Genomic DNA, 27,267 nt, shown 5'->3' on the forward strand with positions numbered 1-27,267 from the left:
CCCCGACCTCTGTCTGGACAGTGCTGATTTGCCCTGTGCTGATCACATGCATTCTCCCAAGAAAAAAAAAAACCCCTCTAGCTATACACACTAAACTGAGCGTGTGCATAATGGCTACGGTTCAGTCTGTCTTATTAGGTGGACATTTTGAACAAGAGATGGGGCAGAGAAAACAGGATCAAACAGCCTTTTTCCAGAGGATTAACCCCTTAGGTTCCACAGTGAGAACAATCATGCTTTACTGCATATGCAGACAGATTTTACTGCTGTGGGTTTAGTAACACTGTGTTTCATATTCCTAACTAAAGTGTTTAGTTGCTAAGTAGTCCTCAACAGTTATTAATAAAATAATAAAAATACGTTAACATTGAAGGGAAGCTTGGCTATAGCAATAGCTCTACGTTTGTATACACAGACTGATTTTATTGTTGTGGGTTTAGTAACACTTTAAAGGGGGAACTTGGTTTGGGGGGGGGCAGGAGTGCTGGCAGGGGACCCGAGAAGTGGAGGATTAGATGCTGCTCTATCCAAAAGCAGAGCAGGTTAGTATAACATGTTATTGTAAAAAAACAAACAATATTTGCAGTGGCCCAGAGGTGCACTTTCATTTCTAAAACAGAAACAAGACTTTTAAAAGCAATAATTTATTTTATTGAAAATATTTTCAATACATCTCATACTGGGAACGCAGTCTTGACCAAATTCAGCAAGTGGCATACCAAAATATTATTGATTTAAGTCACACATCCATCCTGTAGTAAGGCATATATTTACTGCATGTGCCTGTATTTCAAGTAGGAACTCCCTTTCTCACATACATAAAAGGTGTGCATGGGCCTTTAACCCTTTCGCTGTCAGAGCCATTTTTGCACATTTCAAAAATCATTTTAGGCCTGAAGACGACACAAAACTCTCAAACATTAAAGATTTCCTGAAAGCAGACACCCCAGAGAATAAAATGGTTGTAAGTTCAATTTTTTTTTACGTCACACAATATTACAAAAAAAAGGTACAAGAAATGCAAAATTTCAGTTAAAAAAAAAACACACTAAAGTGAATTTTAGCACAAATAAACGCAATAAATTACCCAATTGTGGTAATATATAAAAAGACAAGGTTGCACCGAGTAAATAGATGCCCAACATGCCAAACTCTAAATTTGTGTGCGCATGTCATGGCATCAGAAGAAATCTTGCATTCATTGATATGACATGGACGGCAGAGAAGCACTCAGTCCAATTCTTTTTTTATTCTGGCAGAAGGGAAATGGTCCGTACTGCTACCAGAACACAGTACCACATACTGGATGGAGCTAATGCTACCATAGTATGTTATAACACACACTCACTGGCCACTTCATTATTGAATGGAAATAGTAATGCCTGGGCTTAGTAGGCCCAAACAAACTATTTGATTTTTTTTTTTTATTTTTGGTGTTATCTTCTAGCTGACTCCAGTTTCCATGTGATCCCCACCAAACGGATGCAAGTTATGTGAGTTTTTGTTACTTCTTTCTGCCACTCCCCCATTAAGCAGCAGAAGTTGTACCAATTGTATCCTCTCCAAGCTCAACCATTGGGGCTGTAACTCCTTCAGGGTTGTCATAATCTCCTTCTTGAAGAGTCACTTTAGGTGGAGAGCTTCTTTACCAATTTACAGCTGTGCCATACTTTCGACTCTTTAAAATCAATCTAACTGTATTACTGTCTTTTATTTATTGCCAGACTTTTCTTTTTTACTCACTTTTTTTTTTTTTACAATATTTGCTTTAAATACCAATTCACCAGAAGTTGGAGCAGATAAAACACAACCCCCACCAAAAAAAGTGTATTTTACTGTGACTCAATCCCTCCCCCTCCCCCCCAAAAAAAGTGTATTTTACTGTGACTCAACATTTTTACAATAAAACAAGAACAGAAGTGTTCATAGGCACTGTATCAACATTACATGACAACACAAACCGTTTTGGTGGTTGAGCCCACTTGTAAGACTCAGCAATGATTCCAAATCAGAGAGAGGTTTTCTTATGACCCACATGTATTAAAATGTCTGAAAGACTGAAAGGATCTGGTGACTATAAAAACGAACATGGTGACTGCTGCAAGTCGGGTGCTGTAGAATACTTTGGAACACAAGGACTGTTATAAAAGTTGGTCCTGCATGGACCAAAATTCGGACAGTTCAGCAGGGACAAGCCAAAATCTTGATCCGTGTATGGGCAGGCTGGTTGTATAGAAGTCAATCTACCAATCAACTTCTGTACAAACACCCTGTTGGAAAATGTCTGTTTGATAAGTGCTGCCTATAGGCAGCAGCACTGATCAGTGTATTCTGACAGCAGGGAAGACTCCCAAATAAATAGCGTAGCAGGGAGGATTCCCCCATCAACCTCAAAATGTTTGGATGGGGGAAATTGAGGCTGCGATTGAACGAAAAAAAAATACTGAAGAATCTTCTATGGGCAACCTAAGTATGTGATGGCCTCTAAAAAATACAATGGCACGGTCCTTCTTTTTGGCAAACTCAAGAAACGTCTAACACCGACTGCAGGCACTCAGCTTCCACAATACATACACAGAAGGAAACATCTTCCCAATCTTGCAGATAGGAAAATTAGGAACAGGAGAAATGAGCTGACACCTCTCTTCAAAACAGTCACCCATCTATTTACTAGCAGCATGAGGATTAAAAATAATCAGTGTTGATTGGGAGAGTGAAGTTGCACTTTAAGGCTCCATGTACACGGGACACTTCTGAACGATAGAAACTGACTGCTGGAAAACGTAGGTTGAAATACGTCTGTTTAGCCGCGTTTATGAGCATTTGCGTTTAGAAGCGTTTTTTAAAAGATAACCTCAGGAGACCTTCGAAAATGCCCAGAATGCACTGAAAAACAGTAAAAAATTAACTGTTATTTTTATTTTGCAAGAAATAGAGCAGAAGCAGACAGAGCAGTATTTGTTGAGATTAGCTGTCTTTTTTTTTGTGATGTTTGGATGTGTTCCAGCTCATTTCTGTGCAGAAATTATTGCAGCAGTGTCTAACATTTTCTTTCATGCGAAACCTCAAAGTATGGTGTACCGGGTCCATTTGAGTACCGGGAAAATCCTTTGCATGCATTTTTCATGATGAAAAAAGGCTCTGGACAGCATCTGGAAATGAAAGAGTTAAAAAAAAAATTGCAACCGCTTAGAAACGCGGTTAGCCGTGTTTACAAGCGTTTGAAACGCTGATAAAACCTATTCCTGAATGCAAGTTTGGTGCATTCAAAAAAAACGACTGTAAACTCAACTGCCTGTAAACGACAGTGTACATGGACACATAGGAAAACATTAGGGAGAGTTCAGGGGCTGCTGAGAAAAAAAAAAAAAAAAAAACGCAGGAAAGCTCATAAACATGAGTTTATCAGCTGCAGTGTACATGAGCCTAAGGTAAATGGAAACGCTACAATGACACTTAGTTTAACACTTTGTGGATAATAAATCGCCATGCTTTTAATAAGGAAAGGTTTCATTCCTTTGTTGCACCTCAATGCTGCTGATCTCCTTCAGCCTCTATGTGTACTTCAGTGATGCCTGCATTTCTCAGGGTGGGTTTCCTGATGGTGACAACAGGGGACCATGCTTGCATAATGTGTATTAAAACAGCCACTTGTAGCCTTTACCAGAAAAAAGGGTGACCATGTCGGAGACACGGGGCAGAGCATCATCACCCTATACCAGGAAACAGCTGAACAGGGGCATTCATGGCAGGATCACCAGATATTATTTTGACAAAAACCATAGATTGAAAATGTGTTTGAAAATACATTACCAGGCTGCTGTTTATAACAGGTTTAAATGAGATTTCAGTGGCCGTGTCTGCATATCCTTTAAGCCATTACTAAATCCACAAAAGTACAGACAAAGCACTACATGATTAAAACTGGCCTTAGGGCCTTTTCACAGCTTGTGCTTGTTCAGGGGCTCAGTGGGGACACAGCGATCCCCATTAACCTGTTATATAGAGCAGCGGGGTGCCTCTGATTTAAAAATTGATTCCAGTGCTTGTCCTGCTGCTTTTTCTCCTTTAGCACTCAGACTAAACAAAACTTCAGCAACATTTACATAAAACTTTGCTTTGCACTTAAAGCAGAGCTTCAGTCTCTTCTGAAAAAATAAAAGGCAGCAGCTATAAAAACTGTAGCTGCTAGTTACATAGTCTGGTTGAAAAAAGACAAAAGTCCATCCAGTTCAACCAAAAGAAAAGTTATAATCCTACACCCACAGTTGATCCAGAGGAAGACAAAAAAAACCCAGCAAAGCATGATCCAATTTGCTCCTGCAGGGGAAAAAAATTCCTTCCTGATCCCATGAGAAGCAATCGGATATTCCCTGGATCAACTTTACCTATAAATGTTAGTATCCAGTTATATTCTGTGTATCTAGGAAAGAATCCAGGACTTTTTTTAAAGCAATCCAGTGAGCCGCCAGAACCAACTCTTGAGGGAGTCTATTCCACATTTTCACAGCTCTCACTGTGAAGAAACCTTTCCGTGTCTGGAGATTACATTTCTTGTCCTTCTGACTTTTAAAAACCAGCCCAGGGATGTGCAATTCCTATAGCCCAATGCCCGGGACATGCCATTCCGGGAGCCAGGCAAGAGTTTTTTCTTTATATTTAGTCCTGCTGTGGGCAAGCAGCAGGAATTAGAGCTAACAGTTGGCTCTCTTGTAAAAGAGATCCAAAAAGCAAACTAGCCACTGGATCGCTTTTACAAGCAGCGGAGGGGACATCCCCCCTTTTGCGGACTGTTGCGTCGCACCAGGACACCCAATCGACCATCTGGCACTACCGCCCGCTGATCATAAAGACGGAGAAAGTCGGGAACCACTCTGTCCGCCTCTATGCCATTGGAAACAGGAAGCAATGAGCATACATACCAGTTTCCCTGGATGTAAATGGCGCAATTTTTAAAAATGGAAAGCATTTGATCACACTGATCTTGTCTAGGTTTTATTGACCCCAGATCTCTCGATAAAGAGCACCTGTCGCTGCCTATTGCTGTCACAAAGCATGTTAACATACAAAAATTAAAGGGACTGTAAATAAATAATGAAAATATTTTTTAAACCATCCCCACACGCAAAGGCAAACGCATGCATCGGTCCTGCTCACATGCAAACAGCAATCGGCCCACACGTGACGCATCACTGAGAACGTCAGATCATAGGCAGTAATTCTAGCACCAGACCTCCTCTGTAAAGGCTTTTAAAGTGTTGCCTATGGATAGGCGTTTGTTGGCACTGCATGGGCATGCACAGTTTTAAAGTGTGACATGTTTGTTATCCATTTATTCAGTGAAACACCATATTTTATATTTTACTAAAAAATTGGGTTTAGTATTGTTTTTTTTGCATTAAAATTCAAAAATGTATTTTTTTCCAAAAAATTGTGTTTGAAAAACTGCTGCGCAAATACCATAAAAAATGTGAAACCCACCAATTTATTCTCAAGGGACACTGCTGTAAAATAAATATATGTTTCAGGGTTCTAAGACAATGTAGATTGTCACAAGGGACAAGTAGATTGGAACTCCGATTTAGTCGTTGGACAAGTAGTTTTTTAAAAAAATTTCCACACCCCTGCAGCCACTCACCTGTTCTACTATCTAGCGGTGTGTTCATACCTGCTGGGTTCAGTGGCCGTCTTTGCTCCCCAGCATCTTAAAATGTAGGCACCCGGCCGTGACAGCTTGTGGCTTCACAGCCAGGTGCCCTTGAGTAGTGCTGAGCATTGTGAATGGTCTGGTAGTCCTCTGGGACTGGTCACGTGTCCCAGAAGACCAGGGGGGTGGATTGAAAACGAACGCTTCTGATCGCCTAAGGGGTCAGAGCAGAAGTGGAAGCGGGTACCTGTCAAAATCGGGTACCAGTTCTTTAAAAAAGGTGCCAATTCTTCACGGGGAACAGGGAACCAGTTTTTAAATTAGAACTTCCCCTTTTGGGTGGAGCTCCACTTTAACTTCAAAATCATGTATTTGGTGCAATAAGACAACTGAAGGATTAATGCATACAGTATGTTGTCCCTTTTCAGTCATTTTCAAGACACTGCTCTGGAGCAAGTACGCAGCAAAGAATGTTAAATCTCCTGATCTGGAAACTTGCTCTGGGTCAGTCCAAGTATCAAAGCCAGCAGAGCAGTTTGATAGCATAATAGAAATAGGAGGGTTGCCACTGCTAGTCTTATCCTCAACATGCTAGCTGCCTGACTGTCAAGCTCAATTCTTGTATTTCCTCATGCCAGGAGCACTTCAGTGTAGGCATGAGTTATCAGTAAATGTGATCTAAATTTTATGCATCATGCAAACACTCATTTTCTCTTAAAAACTAAACTCCAGGCTAAACAATAATGGTCTAATACAAGCATACACGTGTACTTGAATCATGGTGTGCTTTGTATATTTTTTTTACAGATCTATGCAGTAATCCAGTATGAAACATTGCCTCTGTGTAGGAGCTTCCTGTAATAAAGACTGGTCACTGCTGCTCTCTATCTCCTTGTGCAGGGTGACTGGTCTTGTACCCGCCCCCTCCTCTAGTTATCTTCAGACAGCCTGTAGTGAGTGACGGCTGCTGGGCCCCTCCCAGAACTCTTCTCTCTGAACATACTTTGTGTATGATGTCACCACTACTCTTACAAGGTAATAACCAGTTTTGCAAAGGCATTTGGCTCAAACAAAATGGATTTATAACCGTCAGGGTTATTGTGGAATATACTGAAATTAGTTTTTGTGCCCAGATGTTCATTTTGAAGAGTGCATTAAAGTTTTTTGGATGGTTTGATGGTTGTCCTTGCCTTGGTTGGGGAAACTTGCGTCATGTATTGTCCCAGTGACTACATGAACTCTTGCCGCTATGAACTGCTGCACTTAACTCTTTGCACTGTTTTTAAATAACCAGATAGTTTTGAGGTAGGTGGTTCCATTGGTGGATCAGATACCTTTTCAATCAGGGTGTTCTGAGGTTCTTCAAGGTGGAACAAATCCAGATGTGGATTGAGTAAACAAGGGACAGTCTGAACTGGTGACAGCTTTCTGGATGAAATGGCATTAGGTTCTATAGCTTTTATGGGATTGTACATGCTCCAACTTAGCGGATCATCATTTTCACACTCAAAAAAAAAAAAAAAAAAAAAACCACAATGCAGACTCAAGTAAACAGGATGCTCGGAGGTTCTTTAAAGGTGGATCTCCAGACCAATCTTGTTTTGGATAGCATAAACAAGGGAAATCTGTGTCATTGTGGATAGTGTTCCTCATACACTGTATGGTTACTGATCAGAAACCAAGAGGAAAGAAGCAGCAATAAAAGCAGTGTTTTATGGAGGGACTGCGAAGGGTTACAACCTCTTTTGGCATATTATTGCCTCCTTTGTGATCAAAAGGACAAAAAGGGAGGAAAATACTCCCTAATAAAAATCTAACAGAGGATCCAACCCTTCACCATGCCACCAAACGTATAAAAAACTAAAAGCACAAAAATCAAAGTTTGTCTGCACTTCCACTCTAATGGTCTTTTTTTAAAATGGACCTTATTTTTCACATTCTAATCAAAACACCAGTACTTGGCGATGTCAGCAGTCTATCTGAAAAATATTTATTTTGCTTTTGTGTGTTTTGGCGAACTGGTCTTTTCTTCTGTCCATAATATCTTATATACAGCTGTCCGATATCAATGAACGGTCTTGTGGCCTCACTGTGGCTTTGTCTCTCCAGCGGTCACCATCTCCCATTGACATGACAGGCTTCTCTCTGATCAACACGATGGCACACTCTGTAGCCATTGTACATCCTGCAGGTTTCCTTCTTGTATTCCAGTATATTAAACTTGGCATGCTTAAAACAAGCTTTTCTTGGCAAAGCAGTCTACAGTGGATAGATCATGGTTACGACTTGACAGGCAGACCATACTGTTCCTTTTATCTCATGGCAAAGGAGTAAACGTGATAGATTTCATCAGGAAAGTTCTCCTGTCTTTCTTGGGCCAGAATAGAAAGGCCAGCCTGTCTGATGAGTCTACATACCACGTCCATGTCTCTGCAGATGCTGCTGTCCACGTCGTCCATAATGGCGCCTTCTGTAGCCATGTTGTCCTTGATGACAATGATGCCATTAGGTCGCAGGCCAGCTTTGCAACGCTTTAAGAATTCCACAAGGTGGCTGTCTGTCAAATGTCCTGCACCGAGACAATAAGTGTTAAAAGTGTGCCCCAAAACAATGACAGTTAAAGTGTGCGCCAACTGTGGGCAAAAGCACAAATGATATATAGAATGAAGACCAACATTAAGACAGCAGCTTTTCTTTTTCCAATACCCCCACCCCATGCAATAATTTTAATATGTTGATCCTGCCAGTAGAACTATTGATTTTAATTTCAATTTCTGCTGTCCATTTCGCAGTGAAATCGCACATTGGCGTTGTATTAGTCGTAAGGGATAAGTTCACCTTTTAGAACATGTTACATGTTCCATCCGTATTTAGGGTGGAACATGTAAAACGTTCCAGATCCGACAGACAGTTCCCCAGATACCCCCTCATTGGTGACAGCGGGCGGGGGATCTTTTCCCTGCACCCATGGTCACAATTCATAAGCAGCATGCACATGAGGGGATTCCACCCACACGGCCCCATTATTCATTTACAGTTTCCTGTGAATGCATGAACTACAACTACTATCAACCATTGTGTTTGACAGCTGGTAGTTCTGCATGAACTGCGAGGTCAATGATGAGCTCTCTTTAGTTCATTCACAAGCCCTGCAGCTTGTAAACAGTCAGCCCCTATTGGATGTACAGGCAGAAAGCTGCAGGGCTTGTCTGCAGGAGTCTGGCATTCCACCCCTGCTCCACCGATCATGGGTGCAATGCTTCCCTACAAAAATATGTGTATTTATTAACTTTTCCCAAAAGGTGAGCTCATCCTTTAAACTAGCCATAGATAGATTGAAATCCAGAGAGATTAAGAAAGGACCGGCTAAATTTCCCAGTGTGTGGCCATCCCTTTTCAACAAAAGTCGCTCCTTTGATTGACTTCCGTTAAATGAACAAGTTGGAAAACTTTTGCATATCAGCAGCTGCAACTAAAGGGAAACTTCTGTCAGAATACAATTTCCCGCTGGGGAAGGGGAATTCCTCCATCCCCCTGGGTTGAATGGATGGGGGAATTGTTTGATCTGTTTTAGCTCAGCCCACTGACTGAATGAAGAGAGAAAAAAAAAAAAAAAAAAGGAGAAGAAAACTTGTGTATAGTCAGCATTAAGGGCCAGTTCACACCACAAAAACGCACTCCGGATGCATTCCAGATACGTTTTTGCTTACAGTTCACATCACACGCAGTTTTGATGCAGTTTGCCATGTTCCAGAACAGTTCTGTGCAGAAAAAATGCAGCATGTTCTTTTTTTTCTGCACCAGAAACTGACTGGAACTAACTGCACTGGTGTGAACCAGGGCCATTGGAATACATGGAAAACGCTGTGCATGCATTTTTGATGCCGAAAAAAAACAGTGGACTGCATTTGGTGTGAACTGGCCCTAAACAGACATGCGGTTTTGAATGGAGATTTTTTTTTTAAAGAAAATTCCAAGTTTCCTTGCACTTTAAATAATTCGTATGGCCCAGCTTGGAAGAAACAAATTGCATAACGGCCTGGCTGCTGCATAGACTGTAATACACTGTAGTAGTGCTATGTATAGAAAGCAGGGCTGTGTTCTGGCAGCAGTATGGGACACTTCCCTTCTACAGCATCTCCATCATTACTTGGACTTTTTTTCAATTAATAAAACACTTTTTCTGATTGTCACATACTGTAGATATATTTTTACTACAGTGGGCCGGTTTTATTAAACAGATAATATAGTAACTGTATAAAGAGAGCAGTGAAAAGGTGCAAGCAAGAGTTCACAGAATCATACAGTAGAGGCATTCCTCACTTCTCAAGCCAGCACAGAGAACCAAATCAGCTACAGGCGATTCCTAACAGATACATCTGAAATCTCTGGTTGGATGCATGTTGTAGTAATTCTCAATGAACTCATCAGATATTTTGGTTTTAATTTAGCCCTTTGTGAGCAACTATTTTCAAGGATGAAGCACACAAATATAGGTGTTGCCAAAAACTGATGACATGAACAAGGCATAATTGTGAAGAGTAGGATAATTTTCCTTGGGGAGGAAAAAAAAAAAAAGAAAAAAAAGAAAAAAAGCATTTATAAAAAGTCAAGTAAAGAGACCCTGTCAAATCTTTCCTTGGCCCCATGTGTTTGCTAAGTGTAAATGCAATTTAACAAAAAAAAAAAAAATTTTTTTTAAACAAGTTTAGAATTTTGTTTTGGGCCTATTTCATAGCTGTCTTGGGCCGCAGGTTGGACACTCCTAGTATAGAGTGATGCATAATTCCAAACATACAAAAAACTAGATCTGGGTTTGCATACACTTCTGAGCAGGCTATCTGTATTGAAAGCTGGAGAATTTAAAAAAACTTTGGTAAAATATGGTAAGATTTAACTGCTCCCCAGCAAATGGAGGATGCACATACACCAGCATTGCCTGCAGCAGACAGATATCGTATGCACTTCAACAACTGGAGGACTCTAATACACCCTCATGCCAAGAACAGAGAAGACATGATACAACTAAAGGCCTACTTCAAACAATCTGGGCAACCAATTCGTTTTCATAACGGTCACCTGATTGGTTGCCCTAGACCAGAGGTAGGCAACCTGCGGCTCTCCAGCTGTTGCAGGACTACAAGTTCCATCATGCCTCTACAAGTCATAGCTGTAACTGTCAGTTTTGTAATTTTTGCAATGCCTCATGGGAAATGTAGTTCCACAACAGCTAGAGAGGCGCAGGTTGCCTACCCCTTCCCTAGACAAACTGTTTGCACCGGTTTTAATGCCAGAGACCCAAAAACATCACATGGCTCCTTACCTATTACCCACTGAATCCAAATGACGTCATAGCGGTTTGGCTCTGGAGAAAACTCCTGCAGTCCGGAGCAGTAGAAGTTGCCGATTCTCTTCCCATCTTCCCCGAGATAGCTCTTCGCCTTGCTTAGAAATTCATCTGTTACGTCAACCATATCTACCTTTTTAAATAATGGCAGCAAGAGACGTTTGGTGATGCGACCTATGCCGGCCCCACAGTCCAGGGCATATGATGAGTCTACCTTATGAGGACCATCCTGCAAAAGAAAGAAGTTTGAGAAAACATGTAGGCCAAAATGCACATGATGAATTGCAGAATGTAAGACAATACTGAATGTACACCCACACTAGAGAACAGCCTCACTGAGATTGGGAGAAGGGAGAGCACAAATGGGAGACAGTCAGAAAAATTTAATGTAAATGTGCCAATAAGTAACATGCAGATAGAATGTGTGAGCAGGGAGATGACTTAATCAGTATCTGGATGCTCCTTTACAGTCCAATCAGAAAACTAGGGGTGGCCGGGGGACACCACTGTATCTCTTTCTACTGGCTGTGTAAATCATACTTACATGACAGAAATACAAATTAGGTTAAAAACGGGATTTTTTTGTTACTCACCCTAAAATCCCTTTCTCTTCGTTCATTGACGGACACAGCCTCTCTCCATTACCCATGACCAAACAGAGCTGGATAGAACACCCCAGGCTAGCCCAGCAGAGAGATACAATAATGAAGAGAGGCTGTGTGTCAATTACCGTAAGAAAATGGGATTGTTTTGGTACTCACTGTAATATCCCTTTCTCAGAGTTCTCCTCATTCCTCTATTTCCATCTGCTGGACTAACCTGAGGGTGTTCTATCCCATCCTCTCTCAAACGGGGTGCCGCAACATCCTGGCTGAGAGAGGCATTCCAATGACAGCCAAGCTCCCGAGTCCTGCTCCTACGTCGAACATTGGAATACTGACAGCTCAGCAAAGACAGCCTTGTGTAGATTAGAGGAAGGAAAAGGCATCCTGAGCTCTCCACCTCTCTCTACAGGACAGGACTGGCATTGCAGGACCTGACAGTAAGTGTGGGTAGCACACTGCACATTTGAAGTGTATGTGTATATACAGTTGTGTCCAAAATTATTCAACCCCCACTGAAATTGAGTGTTTTGGCCAGTTTGACATTGCTTTTGATCATTCAGTCATCTTGCTTACATTTACATTAAAGAGGCACTTGTAGGTCAGACAAATATAACATAACAGTTATAATGAAATAACCACAAATGTCTTTTCTGTGCTCACAGCATTATCAGTTTTATTCAACCCCCAAGTGACATTCAATCTTAGTACTTAGTACAGCATCCTTTTACAGTTATAACAGCTTTTAAACGTGAAGCATAGCTTGACACAAGTGTCTTGCAGCGATCTACGGGTATCTTCGCCCATTCTTCATGGGCAAAGGCCTCCAGTTCAGTCACATTCTTAGGCTTGCGCACTGCAACTGCTTTCTTTAAGTCCCACCAGAGGTTCTCAATCGGATTTAAGTCTGGTGACTGCGATGGCCACTCCAAAATGTTCCAGCCTTTCCTCTGCAACCATGCTCTAGTGGACTTGGAGGTATGCTTGGGATCATTGTCCTGTTGAAAGGTCCAACGTCTCCCAAGCCTCAGGTGTGTGACGGACTGCATCACGTTTCCATCCAATATCTCCTGGTACTGAAGAGAATTCATGGTACCTTGCACACGCTGAAGCTTCCCTGTACCTGCAGAAGCAAAACAGCCCCAAAGCATGATTGACCCTCCACCATGCTTCACAGTAGGCAAGGTGTTCTTTTCATCATAGGCCTTGTTCTTCCTCCTCCAAACATAGCGTTGATCCATGGGCCCAAACAGTTCTAATTTTGTTTCATCAGTCCACAGAACACTATCCCACAACTTTTGTGGTTTGTCCACATGGCTTTTGGCATACTGCAGTCGACTCTTCTTATTCTTTGGAGACAGCAAGGGGGTACGCCTGGGAGTTCTGGCACGGAGGCCTTCATTACGCAGTGTGCGTCTTATTGTCTGGGCTGAAACTTCTGTACCCACATCTGACAAATCTTTTCTCAGTTCCTCAGCAGTCACACGGGGACTTCTCTCCACTCTACGCTTCAGGTAGCGCACAGCAGTCGAAGTCAGCATCTTCTTTCTGCCACGACCAGGTAGCGTTTCAACAGTGCCCTTTGCCTTGAATTTGCGAATGATGCTTCCTAAGGTGTCTCTTGGTATGTTTAACATCTTTGCAATCTTCTTATAGCCATTGCCCTTCCTGTGAAGAGAAATCACCTCTTCTCTTGTCTTCCTGGACCATTCTCTTGCCTTCACCATGTTTGTAACCACACCAGTAAATGTCTAGAAGGAGCTGAGTATCACAGTCATTTTAAAGCTGCCTAATTGGTGCTTATTATGCTTGATTGCTGCTCGGTGACATCCACAGGTGTTTTCAATACCTGATGGAAAGCACCTGTATGAACCTCTGTTCTTCAGAGTGGTAGTCTTTAAGGGGTTGAATAATTGTGGCAATGAAGAAACCACATAAGAACCATTTACTACTGTATTACATAAACAATTGATGTCATTTTAGTTGCATTTGGGTAGTTACAACGTCCTTGTAGGATTTGATTCTGAATACAATTCCAAATGTACACTATAGTCCCTAAACCCCTTTACAGCATTGGGGGTTGAATAATTTTGGACACAACTGTACGTGAGTGTTACTTTTAATCATTTCCCCTAATCCTGTATGATTGTAACAACATTTTTAGGGTTTGTTCACAGAAGTAGAAAGCACTGCCACTCCTCTGATCCATGTTCAGATTGCTTTTCAGGAGTAATTTGATAGGAGGCCTTCTAAATGCAGCATCACCACGCCACAGCCACATGCTATGCACGCAGTTGTGGGGCGGTTGCAGCGTGGCCCCATTCACCTGGGGGTTTACTTGCTGCCGCAGTCACAGCATGTGTACAACCTCTGCAGCTAAAGGGGGAGCAGTTGAGGATGGCGAAACCGCAGCTCAACCATGTGGCTTTACCATCTCCCATTCTCGTGAGACTGAGCCCTTGGTTCACAACTGTGCAGCTGCATGCTGTGTGTAGGGCAGCATTAATTTTGATGGGCTGCCCTACCCACAGAAATACAGGGACAGAGGTCCCTGACCCTTTCTTAAAGTCACACTGCACCAAAAATGCATGGCGTTTGCCAATGTGTGGGGGGTACTTAAAAAAAATGAATGATACCCCTGCGCATCTGCTAAAGAGTAGCATGTTTATCTGAGTGTCAGGAACATGTGCAGTTTTGCATGTATTCCCAACACGCAGTGATGTTAACCAAGCCTGGGGTACCTCGAAACTGAAAACACTTTTCAAGGGCGCCCCGACTGGACAAAGCTTGAAAAAACACTGTTCTATCCTGCTGTGCTTGATCATGGACAATGAAGAGAGGCTGTGTCCGTCAATTAATGTAAGAGAAATATCTCCATTTCATCTGTGTGACCGCTAGCCTGGAGTTCAGAGAAAATTTTGGCACTTTTGAACACCATATAAACTATATTCCTCCTCCTACCACAAATCCTATGGTAGCCTTCTCCTACATATAGGGAATGTTTAAATTGCTCAGTAAAGAAAAAAATAAAAAAATGTTCATAAATCAACTCGCGAGCCAGCTTGCCAACAAGCAAATTAACCTGTCTAACAGTATGTGTTAAAAGCAGAGGTTTAGTTAGCACACATTTGCAAATACATACGTAAGCCACAGATCCACATCAAGGCACCGCGGTAATCTGTGGTTCCTAACTCAACAAATTTGAGTCCCCATAGTAGAGGCACATGCATTTAATGGATAGACCTGGGGCAGGTGCACATTAGGGAGCCCACCCCTCTTAAAGGAACAGGAGCGAAAAAAAACACCCAGCATGTAGCACAATGGCAGCCAGGGTGCTCAGTGCACCCACGGGCCTAAAAACTAATGGTGAAGGAAAACATGGCACCTGCCCCGGTCTATGACTGGCTATAATGCAAGGATTACGTGAACTGGGCAACACGTCAGTAAAGAAAAAAATAAAAAAATGTTCATAAATCAACTCGCGAGCCAGCTTTTCCAACAACCAAATTAACCTGTCTAAAAGTATGCATAAAAACAGGGGTTTAGTTAGCAATGTTTAAATTGGTACCTTGCTATGACCCAGTTATATTCACCTTGCTACTCTTGCCTTCGTAGCAGCCCCCTATTTTACAGCCACATTTCACAGAATTTCTCACAGGGCCGCTGGCCATGTACTTCCTGAGATGTGAAACTTCCTCTCTCTCTGCTTGTCATAGAACTGGTCAGATTTGGATAATCAAAGCAGGATTGGTCCTACACCGATAGTGGTTTGGGCTAACGGGCTGGACTTCTACACAGCAATGGCTTGCATTAAAAAAAAACTAAAGAAAAAAAAACAAAAACTGAACTACATCTCCCAGGAGCCCTTTCTTTAAACAGTGTGTGGGCAGGCTCTTTTGAGTCAGGGCAAAAGCATTTTCTGCTGGTTATTAAGTCACAGTATGACTTTGGAAAAGCTCAGAGAGGGGCAGAAGATAGGTGGAGTTCTGTAGACCTGGGCTGACACCAGTTGGGTGTTATAAAGGCACTGTGTAGTCAGCCCAAACAGTAAATCAGGAGGCAACTGCATTTCCTGCAGATCAAGTTATTTTTCTGTACTTGCAGTGTTTAAAAAACAAACGTTTCTGTCAATATTGTATTGCAGAGAGGAACTTTTTTTTTTCTCTGACATACACTTAAATGTAACCAAGTAATATGTGGACTGCATAGAATTTATAGAAACACAAGTATGAAATTCTCACATGCAAAACATTATTTTACAGCCCAGAATAGTATAGAATGTTCCCATATCTGGGAATGACATTGAATAATTGATTCTGCATGTGCTGGCAAAGAGAACCTATTATGTTTTTACACCCGGGATTCACATTCAGCAGAATAAAACCCAGCCTTGGCACCAAGCAGTTTTATTTTAAGATCCAGCAGGAGGCCACGTAAGGCAGGAGGAGAATTGATTCCAATCACTATAGTCTCAGCTGACTAATACAGCTTATGAAACCTCCAATATAGTTCTGAATATGACTGAATCTTATTAAATATAGAAACATATTACACATTCTTGGGGCTCAACACTACCACTGCTGTGCCTGCTTTCACTTAGCGTGGAAAACATTTTTTTTTCTATTAGGATTTATTGAAGGGCAAATCTAGCCAACATGAATATTTAGTTTGTGTGGAGTGGGGCATAGTTAAAAGGATAAATTCACCTAAAAACAAAATGGACATGTGGGAGTAAGTGTATGATGGCACATATCTCGTGGGAATGTCCCAAAATGCAGGAGTTTTGGAGGGAGTGCAATATATACAAGAGATCCAGAGAATTAGTGGACCCGTGGGTTTGCCTTTTTTATAAAATCTGAGCTTTTGGTGAAGCAATATAGAAATATGATACTGTTCCACCTTTTAAATGCGGCCAAAAGCCTTATTCCTAACTATTGGCAAACAGAATCCCCCAAAATAAAAGATTGGATGGAAAAAGTTAAGTATATATAAGATGGAAGAATTGTGCCATATAGATGAGGATAAAATGGGAAAATTTAAGAAGGTTTGGGAAGGATGGTGTATTTTCAGTAAATCAAAGAGATATTTAGTAGTGGTTGGAGTGCAGAGGAATAAAGAAAGTAAATAAGAAACTATAAAAACTGAATAGAACGGGGGAAAAGATAAGGAGATGAAATGGTAAGATGGATGAAGATCAAGAAGTAAATTGAAAGATGAAGAGGACAAGGATTGGGGGGGAAACTGGGGAGGTAAATTGGTATAGATTTTTGTATGACATGATGTTGGCTTGAAATGGATTTGGTATGGATAAAACAAATTTAATAAAGATATAATAAACAAACAAAAAACTGCAAATGCACATTCACAGAACTGTGTAAATTAAGAATGAATGAAATTTTTTAAAATTGTGACTGAGTGGGGGGGAGAGAGAAAATGCCCCACTCACTGTCACAACAGGAGATTGAGGGGGTGCGAGGGCTGGTGCTACAGCAGTGTTTCTCAACTCCAGTCCTCATGGACCCCCAACAGGTCATGTTTTCAGGATTTCCATTATTTTGCACAGGTGATTTGATCAATTTCACTGCCTTAGTAATTACCACAGCTGTTTCATCTGAGGGAAATCCTGAAAACATGACCTGTTGGGGATCCATGAGGACTGGAGTTGAGAAACACTGTGCTACAGTAACATGTTGCACCTTGAATATGGGTCCTTTACAGGAAATCACAGAAAGTTCACTAGATGAGGACTTTAACCACTTGCCTACTGGGCACTTATACTCCCTTCCTTACCAGGCCAATTTTCAGCTTTCAGGGCTGTCGCACTTTGAATGACAATTGCGCGGTCATGCAACACTGTACTTATATGAAATTTTTACAATTTTTTCCTCACAAATAATGCTTTATTTTGGTGGTATTTACTCACCGCTGGGTGTTTTATTTGTTGCGCTATAAACAAAAAAAGAGCAAACAATTTGAAACTTAAAAAAAAAAAAAAAAAAAAAAAAAGTTTCTTTGTTTCTATTATAAATTTTTGCAAACCAGTAATTTTTCTCCTTTACCGATTTGCATTGATGAGGCTGCACTGATAGGCAGCACCGATTGGTGGCACTGCTGGGCACTGACTGGCGGCACTGATGGGCACCGATCATTAGGGCACTGATCATCAGGGCACTGATGATTGGTGCCGATCCCTGCTCTGACAACTGCCTGAAGGAAGGTCACAGTTTACATTATCTAATGAGTTATCAGAGCATGATCTCATCCCTTATCACACAATTCAGTTGGAGGTTTAGGCCAGAAAAAGAGAGCTGCAAAGAAAGCAGCTTTGCTATAGTGTCTCTTTGGCTAATCAGTAGAGCCCTGGGCATCCTTTGTCATGTATTAAATATTTATTTGTAGAAGAAATATAGATAGATCTAACACTTAAGATACTGGATACACAATTCTATAAGGGAATTATTTTTAACACCAGGGATAATTGATCTAAGGAATATCCGATTGCTTCCTTGGGAACAGGAAGGACATTTTTTCCTCCATTGGAGCAAACCAGATCTTTTTTTATAGTTTATTGGGGGGGGTTTTGCCTTCCTCTGAATCAGCTGTGGATATAAAATTGTGTATAAAAGGAGGCTTTTTTTTTTCTATTTTCAACCAAACTATGTAAATAACTATATATACACACACAGTGAGGGTTGACTTACTAAAACTGGAGAGTGCAAAATCTATTGCACTTCTGCATAGAAACCAATCAGCTTCCAGGTTTTACTGCCAAAGCCTAATAGAACAAGCTGAAGTTAGAAGCGGATTGACTACCATGCACAGCTGCACCAGTTTTAGTAAATCAACCCTGTGTTTGTAATTTTATACACACACACGGTGTGGACATTTTTTTTAAAGAAATGCTTGTCCAGGGACTAAATCGGGGCCCTAATCTACTTGTCCAGATAAATAACAAATAACTTTGAACCAAAACCGTATTTAAAATCACAGGTGGTTTTAGGAATGTCTGGGGCTTTTAAAATCAGAAGGGGCTTTATGGCGACTTAAATGTTTAATATTTTTAACATTGCACTGTTTATCTCCTCCTCCCCTCCCCTGCCTGTCTCCAGCACAGCACCCAGGGACTAGCAGGGAGGGGAGAGACCTTGCAGTGTAATGAGCACAGATTGGGTGCTTGTCAGGAAAGGGGAGTGTCCAGCTTATCCTTTAGCCCTTTTGATGCCAGAGCCGTTTTTTGCACACGTTTAAAAAATCATTTTAGGCCTGAAGATGACACAAAACCCCCAACATTATATATTTTCTGAAAGCAGATATCCTAGAGAATAAAATGGTGGTAGTTCCAATTTTTTAGGCCACATATTACCACAAACTTTCAGTAAAAAAATACAAGCAAGTTCATTTTAAGGCACATAAAAAAAAAAAATAAAAAAATAAATTACCTATTTTTTTCAAAAATAAAAAAGACGAGGTTCCACTGAGTAAATAGACATCCAACATGTCAAACCTTAAATTTGCTTGCACCTGTGGAATGGCGAAAATGACGAAGTTCAGTACTCCGTATTTTCTATAGGCAACACTTTTAAAGCCCCTTCTAGATCATCAGCATAGTGTATAGAGGAGGTCTCACGCTAGAATTATTGCTCTCATTCTGGCACTATGGCAATATGTAACTTGTGTATTACAATCAACGTTATCATGCATAGGCGCCCCAGCGTTTTACATTTATATGTGCGTATATGAAGGGGCCTCAATTTTTTTTTGTGGGGGGGGGGGGTGTTATGTGCTTGGGTGTAACTGATGTTTTACGATAAAAAAAAAAAAGTAACAATTTTTTTTTTTCATTACATAGGGTATAAATTCCCCTATGTGATGACTTTTGGTGACAGGTTCTCAATAGACATCCAAGGTCTAAAAGACCTAGCATTTCTCCCCTGTGCTCCCCTGAATGCTTCCAGACTTGTCTAAATGTTGTGCAGCAATCTTTAAACGAGCTTCAACATGTTTTTTTCAACAGCAATGGAGCCATGACGGTTGAGTGCATTACTTATTGTTTCTGCTAATACCAGGCCTTTCTGAAGCTCTCCACAAGTGGTCCTTGGCTCTTGGACAACTCTTCTAATAATTCTTTTCACTCCTTTGCCAGAAATCCATGGCCAGTTTATGGTGAAATTTTCTTTCCACTTCCAGATTATGGCCCCAACATTTAGAGCATTTAGAAGTTTAGAAATCCTTCTGTAACCAATGCCATCAGTATGTTTTGCAACAATAAGGTTGTGAAAGTCTTGAGATGTTTCCTGTGTGACACCTTGGTAATGAAACATCATCATTTAAGACTGAACCAGCTGATAGTAATTTGCACTGACAAAAGGGCAAGATTGGTTTCTAATTATTGCTAAATTTCAGCTAGTGTCTTGGCTTTCCATACCTTTTTTTGCATCTCTCTTTCTTCATGTGTTCAATACTTTTTCCCTGTGTCATTCGATTTTATTACACATAACTTAATTTCTGAACTTATTGTTTTCTGTTTCTTTGTACATATGGATTGCATGGGTTGTTACCGACATGTGGCGAAAATTTTATGTCAAATGCACCTTTATAAATATATTTACTGAAAAAAATGCGGATGTGTCCAATACTTATTTTACCAACAGTAAACACACACTTAAAATAATAAATGAAAACAGACCACGTACCATATAAGTGATAACATTAAAAGATAAGTTCACCTTTCAGAACATGTTACACCCATATCTAGGGTGTAACATGTTATGAGCTGACTGGGCCCGCTTTACAACTATCGAGGGGGGGGGGGGGGGAATCTTCTCCTCCCTCGCTGTCAAATTTAAAAAAACGTGGCCGTGTGGGGCTCCACCAACGGTCACTCATTCACTGGGTTCTGTGAATGAGAAACTACAAGTCCCAACAGCTTTAGCGGCTGTCGGCTTGTAGTTCATTGATCATTCCTGTCAGTATATCTGCTCGCCCATACATCCCGTACAATCAAAGAGATATACTGACAGATCTGCATAGCACCAGCAACCTGCTGATCGCTGGTGCAATGCTTTACAGACATCTGTAACAAAAAATAAATGCAAAATTTTTTACCTGCAAAAAAACGGTCTTTATTATTTTTTGTATAAAAAGGTGAACTTATCCTTTAAGTGTTGATTATGGATAACTGACATCTTCACCTCAGTCTTGGGATCATAAAAATAAGAGTTCTGCTCTGGCCTTGCACAAATGTGGATGAGATGGCCCCGTGGGAATACTAGTTTCCTCCTGAATGTACACTAAGGCTTGGTTTACACTGGATGTGATTTAAAAATTGCGCGGTTTGCGATTTCACCGCGTTTTCTGAAGATTTCCCAATGATTTCTTGCGTTTTGCAGCGCGATTTCTATTGTAGTCTATGTGAAATTGCAACAAACTGCAGAAAAAGCAATACAAGAACTACTTTTGAAATCACGCTGCAGCAAAATCGCATATGAAAAAAGACACTCATATTCACTAGATCCAATTTCAGGTACAATTTTTCCCAAATCGTGGCAGTGTGAACCAGGGCTTGGTGCCCGGTCACACCGGTGCAACTTCAGGTGCGATCTGGGAATTAAAATTGCACCTGAAAATCGCATCTAATGGATGTGAATGTCATTGTCTAACATTTGCAATTTTCTGCAGTGCCATTTCTAAAGTAGTTCTTACATTACTTTTTCTGAAGTTTTGTTGCAATTTCACATAAATAGAATAGAATGGAAATTGCGAGAAATCTTTGAAAATCTTCACAAGTTGCAATAAAGTCTTCAGAAATTGCACCTGAAATTGCACATAAATCTCAGCGGTGTGACCGGTAATCTCTAAAGTAGACCTGTCACCCTATAGTCCCAAATCCATATGCTAGGCACCTTTGATGCCTATACATACCTGTACCTCCACTCTCTCATTGACAGCCACACAATTATCATTTGTTGATGAAACTTAGCACTGCTTTAGGTCCCAAGCGGTGTCTTGTAGGGAAACAGGTGGCTTGTCACATATTTTCTGAAAATTTGTGGATTTACTGACAGGAGACAGGGACTGGGGGTAAAGGCACTGGAGGACAAGGTAGGAGGGCTGGCTTTGGCATTTTCTTTCAACACACTGGCTGTCTGGCTCCAAGGATCTTTCCTGTCCTGACTGTCATTATCACCTGCAAGGTCACAAGTGTTAAAAGGTAATATAACTAGGACTTAAAAACACCAGATGTGGCATAAGGCACAACACAATTCCATGAACACTGTTTTACCATTGCGTTCTTGCAAAGTGTTATTGGGACTGTAACAGTCAATGTTAGGAATCGCATGACCTCCCTTCATTCTATTCTGTATTTCTGGATTTACTAGCTTCACATACCTAAGAGGACTGTTTACAGTACAACGGGTGACAGTAACCTCTGTACATACTTGTAAACTCACTCGAAGGAACCTCTGTAGGAATTTTTTGGAGCCACTGATGTCGATGCTGGATATGTGTCCGTAGCCTCCCAGCATCCCGTCCACTGTGGGAGAAACATTCTTCCAGTACTTCTTTGCGTTACAGTAGAACTGAGTCTCATCTTCCACCAGCTCGCTCGACATTGTAGAAAGAACTAAAAAACACAAAAAGAAAAAAAATCCCAAAATTTGAAGTTGATGTCAACAGCTTCCCTTTCAAACTAAATCCCGTCACCCTGGTCAGCAGCCTTTAGACGAAAACTTTCAACACGGCAATTCTGCCCATCACACTTTTCCTTTTTATGGCCGGTCAACTTCTTTACAAGCTCCGTTGGTGAACTGTTACAAGTTTGACGCGGAACAGCCAAAGGCTCGTATAAATGCACTCAGTGTCTTTCACTGACCTCTGGTGCCGCTTTGCCCAACAAACTTTACCCTGGGTTAAATTTCACTGCACGCAAAAATTCTACTCCTGCAATGCAGAGAATTAACTGTGACAGCTTATTACGGAGGCCATCAGCTTTGCCAGGATTCTGCTCCTGCTACACAACCGCTATTTTTACTATTTGGGAGCTTTAACCCTAATGCTGCCAGGGAGGGGAAGAAGTCCCAGTGCCAAGTTATTATTAGGACAGGAGTAGCAACAATCACTCAGGCAGAAGGAAGGTAACTGAGTACATGTCCGTATAGAACAGATGACGGATGCTGTGTGACCTAAGCGAGGGAGCAAGGGGAGGCCGACAGTGGGGGCCCATCTGTGAAAACAGCAAATGGACTACAAAGCTCACTAAATATAGTGATTCCCTTGCACTGCAGTATTCACACATACCTTCCATGTCACACATCCAAATATAACAGAGGGCATTCGCCAAAGGGGAAAAATTGAGAAACACAAAAAAGCAGGCAGAAAAATCAGCAAAAAACAAAAAAACAGAACAGGGATACATCTCTTGTAGAGACAACTTCTTAAAAGCAACCTTAGATTGCATTCCCCTTGAGGGTTAGGGACTGATGTGAATGTACAATATATATGTAAAGTGCTGTGTAAATTGACGGCGCTATCTAAGTACCTGTAATAAATAAAGAAAAATAAATAAGTCAAGGATTTCTGAACAGATTGCTGCATTTTTGTGTTTTAGTATTATTCATATATATTGAAACTTCGACTCGTGAGATCCGCTTGACTTGGTAAACATGATAAACTGGGGCTCACAGCATGAACCAGAATTCTCATATTTAGTGAAATATACAACCTGCTTTTTCCTGAGCAGACTGGCCATGTGCACATCGGTTTTATTGCACACAAAAATAAAGTCAGGATGTTTTGAGCCTGCTTTAAATCTTCTTTAGTCCTAACACTACTGGCTTTTAAAAATTTATAAAGTTTAACAGATCCGCCATTTTCGATATTTTTTAAATCTGCAGCTTTCAATAAAATATCCGTGATCCTGCCACCTCCATGTTATCCCAGATACAGCTCTCTTAATACTGTGCCCAAAGCACAGCTTGAAAAAGGATCACAATGGTTCCAGGCTGTGTGCTCTCTACTGCTCGTCCTTGCCATTTTCTGAATGGACAAGAAGTCTATAGGGCCATGGCTCCAGTGTAAGGGCCATTATCACTTAAAACTCACATTCCAATGCCCTTTTCAGTTGTACTTCCTGAGGCTCTTCTTTAACCTCCCTAGCGGTCTGATTATGTCCATATTTCTGTGCTTAAAGCGGTACATTTTTTTGCATGGAAATATTTTTTTATTGTAGGCCTGTAATTTTTAGGAATAACTCACTGAAATCTGCCCGAACAAGAGAGTCTAGTAAACATCCCAAATATGTTAAAATTTGAAACACGAAATCATAAATTATAATTTAATAATCATAAATAATATTAATAATAATACATTTAATTCAATAATATAATCAAACCAAAAACACTGAAATTTGAAATAGAGCGCCAAGTTCGCACATCGCTGAGCAAAGTCGCAAAATCGTTTTCAGTGTCTGATGACGAATTTCCTCACGAGTCATTATCACTCAATTCTGCAAGTGGTTCTGATTTACTATCACTGTTCTCCAGCCGGTCTAAAACCGCTTTTGACATAAAGGGACGCTTTTTGGACGCCATGGACGTTTCTCAGTTTCCAGGCAGAAAGAACAGTAAAAATGCAGGCAGGGCGCCGGACAAAGCACTCGGGACAAAATGTATGTGAAATGGTTTGATACAGGAATGTTTTACTATATTATTTTAGTGAATTTAGTGAATGTCACTTTTTGTCATTTTCAAATTTCCCGCCAGTTCCGTCCCCGTACGTCCCGACTTCACAAAGAACGGAACCTGGAAGACAGATGCTAGCATCCGCCGGCAGACATTGCCAGGGACACTGCAGGAGGGACATCGCGGGAGCGCAGGACAAGGTAAGAGAAGAACAGATCCCGGAGCAGCGCCGCATAGCAAGCCCGAGTGTAGCTCGGGGTTACCGCTTGTGGTACTGAAACTTTACTCCGAGCTACACTCGGGAATACCACCAGGGAGGTTAAACCAGTATTCAACCCAAAGCCAAAAATGTAAAAGATTGCAGCTTACCAATCATTAGATGTGATGGCTGCATTAGTTATATTTTTAAAAGGCATTTTGCCCTCATTTTTCACCTGGTGATCTGGCCAGTAACACACAACTTGTGTTAGAGTGCCTCTACTCTGGATGAAGAAGCACAGGGGGCACAGCAGACAGCAGTATTGGCAATCTGAGGGGAGGTGAGTGTTAAATATACTAGCAGATTTAAATACACTAACACACTGAAGCCAAACTCCAGCTCACACTTTATGACCAGTTAGAGCAAACCGGGTTTTACATAATCTAATCACTGTAGGCACAGCTGTCAGTGGTAAATGGTTTGTCTCATCCAAGTAAACTGTTAAATTCTGCTGGAGAGCTTGTTCTTTTGAAAAACCAGTCTTACTGGCTGGATTACCAGATGAAAACAGAAGAAAGAAAATCTAAAAAAGGAAACAAATGCGGCCATCACATCTACGAATTGGTAAGCTGCTGTATAATAAATGTTTTGCTTTAGATCATTAAAAGGTGTAAGAATGTATGAAAATTACATTCTTTGCATGCAAAATACATATATATTGTTCTGGGGTTCCCACAGAGAGACAAGGGGGAATCCAGTACTTGGTGTAAGCTACTATGGCTACTACTAACTAATGTTGCTTGAAAGTAGTTCAAAACTTTGTTTGCTTTTAACGTCCGTTTTTGGAATGAATGGACTTTACCAAATGAAAACAAAATTCACTGTCAAAAATTTGTTGATTTGAGAAATTTTCCATCCAGCACCTTCAAATTTTCTTGTCACTGGGGCTGAAAACAAACATCAATTTGACCCCACTAATGATTATATTAATTACAGGCACTTGTATAGCGCCGTCAATTTACGCAGTTCTATATAAAGTAAAATTATATATATTTATATTACATTCACATCAGTCCCTAACCCTTAAGTAGCGTACAATCTAAGGTCCCTAATTCATACATACACATACTAGGGCCAATCAGGGTGGATTTGATTTAAATCAAACTGATTTAAATCACTAGTCAGTAAGGCTTGATTTAAATCCTAGTTTTCTACATAGATTAATTCTTGCTGGTATAACTTTAATATGCAAGTAGATGAAGATTTTTAGAACAACAACTTTTCATATTAGTTTTTTTATCCCCAGTTTAATAGGTTAATCATTCATATTTGGACAACTTTTCTGTTGTACTTAGGAAGGAGAAAAATAATCATTACCTTAATAATAACAATTTAAATAGATTTATTCAACTGAAACAATAACATTCCAGCATATGCGATTTGCTTAAACAAACATCCATGTTTGTTAACTAATTTGGCTAAACAAAATCTATATATTTTAGGAAACTTAGACTGTCAGCCCCTTCCTCCTCACACTTAGTTTCACTTTCTTCTTGTGCAGATCTATTCCACTCCAAACAATCAGAAAAATATTGTTTCTATTCTATTCACTGAACTTCTTGAAACTTAGCAGTGAAGGGGTTGATTCTGTATTCATAGGTTTGTAGAAGTTAGGATGAAGGTCTTTTTCTTAACTCTGTTCATGTTATAACATTTTTGCTGTGAAGAAGAGGCATGTGATCTCCGCTGAGTCAAATTCAGTTTTGAGAACTGCAAAAGTAAACCAATCATCTGAGATAATATCTTGTAGGCAGAGAAACTGCCCAATAATCTTACAAAAACCTCTGGAAGAGCATGACATTGTGAATGGATTCATGGAATTTATTTACCAAAAAAAATTAAACCTATACAGCCTTATTCTAACTAATTAAAAAACTAATCTTTATTTCATGATGGAATAACCTTTGGATGGTAATATATTTTCCTCAAAAAGCATTTTATTTAAAAAAAATCCGATTTAAATCAAAAAAATCCAATTTAAATCAAAAAAATCCGATTTTTTAAATTTTTTTTAAAAAATCATTGATTTTTATCCACCCTGGGGCCAATTTAGACAGGATCCAATTAATCCACCAGTATGTCTTTGGAGTGTGGGAGGAAACCAAAGTACATGGTGGAAACCCACAAAAGGCACAGGGAGAACATGCAAACTCCAGGCAGGTGGTGCCATGGCTGGGATTCAAACCAAAGACCCTAGTACTGCAGGGGCGGAAGTGCTAAGCATTTAGCCACTGTGCTGCCCAATTTAGATTACATTTGATAAGAAAATGGTACACAAAACATTTTGAAGGAAAAATACTAGTGTATACCCTACTAGTGTATACCCAGCTTAAGCATAGTTACTAATACCCTTTAAACTGAACTCTGGGATTCTATAAAAAAAAAAAAATCCATGCTGCAAGGGTTAAATGCTCAATAGATGTAGGGCTAGAGGGAAAAGGTGTAATACAGACCTTATTCCTCGCTCCAGCACTCCTCTCTCTGAGCTCTGCCTTATGTATGATCCCTCATGTACAATGCAGAACTTGATGTGAGCGTGGTGTTACCACCAGCCACAGACATTTAACCCTTGCACTGCTGGGGCCCCAACTGAAAAGGATATCTTTCCTTCTATCTGGAGTGGGGCTTTAAGGTGACGCTGTCATGAAGTAGAGGAAGGAGAGATAAGGTGCTTATGGGTCCTGGCTATAGTCTGCATCATGTAAAAATAGCAAGCTGCTGTCTTGACAACA

The 27,267-nt window shown here is 40.6% G+C and overlaps 1 protein-coding gene across 2 annotated transcripts in view; it reads right to left on the reverse strand.

Moving 5' to 3' along the window:
• Positions 1–628: 628 nt before the first annotated feature.
• NTMT1 (N-terminal Xaa-Pro-Lys N-methyltransferase 1) overlaps positions 629–27,267 on the reverse strand; it is a 28,956-nt gene continuing 2,317 nt past the window's right edge. The window contains exons 2-4 of one of the 2 annotated variants that reach the window (XM_089669082.1): positions 22,048–22,220; positions 10,971–11,223; positions 629–8,216 (exon numbers count right to left, since the gene is read on the reverse strand). In XM_089669082.1, coding sequence (XP_089525208.1) covers positions 7,960–8,216; positions 10,971–11,223; positions 22,048–22,220 — 683 coding nt within the window. In that variant the 3' untranslated portion in view covers positions 629–7,959. Of the gene's footprint in view, positions 8,217–10,970; positions 11,224–22,035; positions 22,221–27,267 lie in introns of both variants that reach the window. The other variant, XM_089669081.1, reaches the window with a different exon arrangement.

Source organism: Staurois parvus, unplaced genomic scaffold (genome assembly GCF_062004578.1).
Source record: "Staurois parvus isolate SC_StPar_1 unplaced genomic scaffold, SC_StPar_1.0 ptg000068l, whole genome shotgun sequence".
Taxonomy (NCBI): Eukaryota; Metazoa; Chordata; class Amphibia; order Anura; family Ranidae; genus Staurois; species Staurois parvus.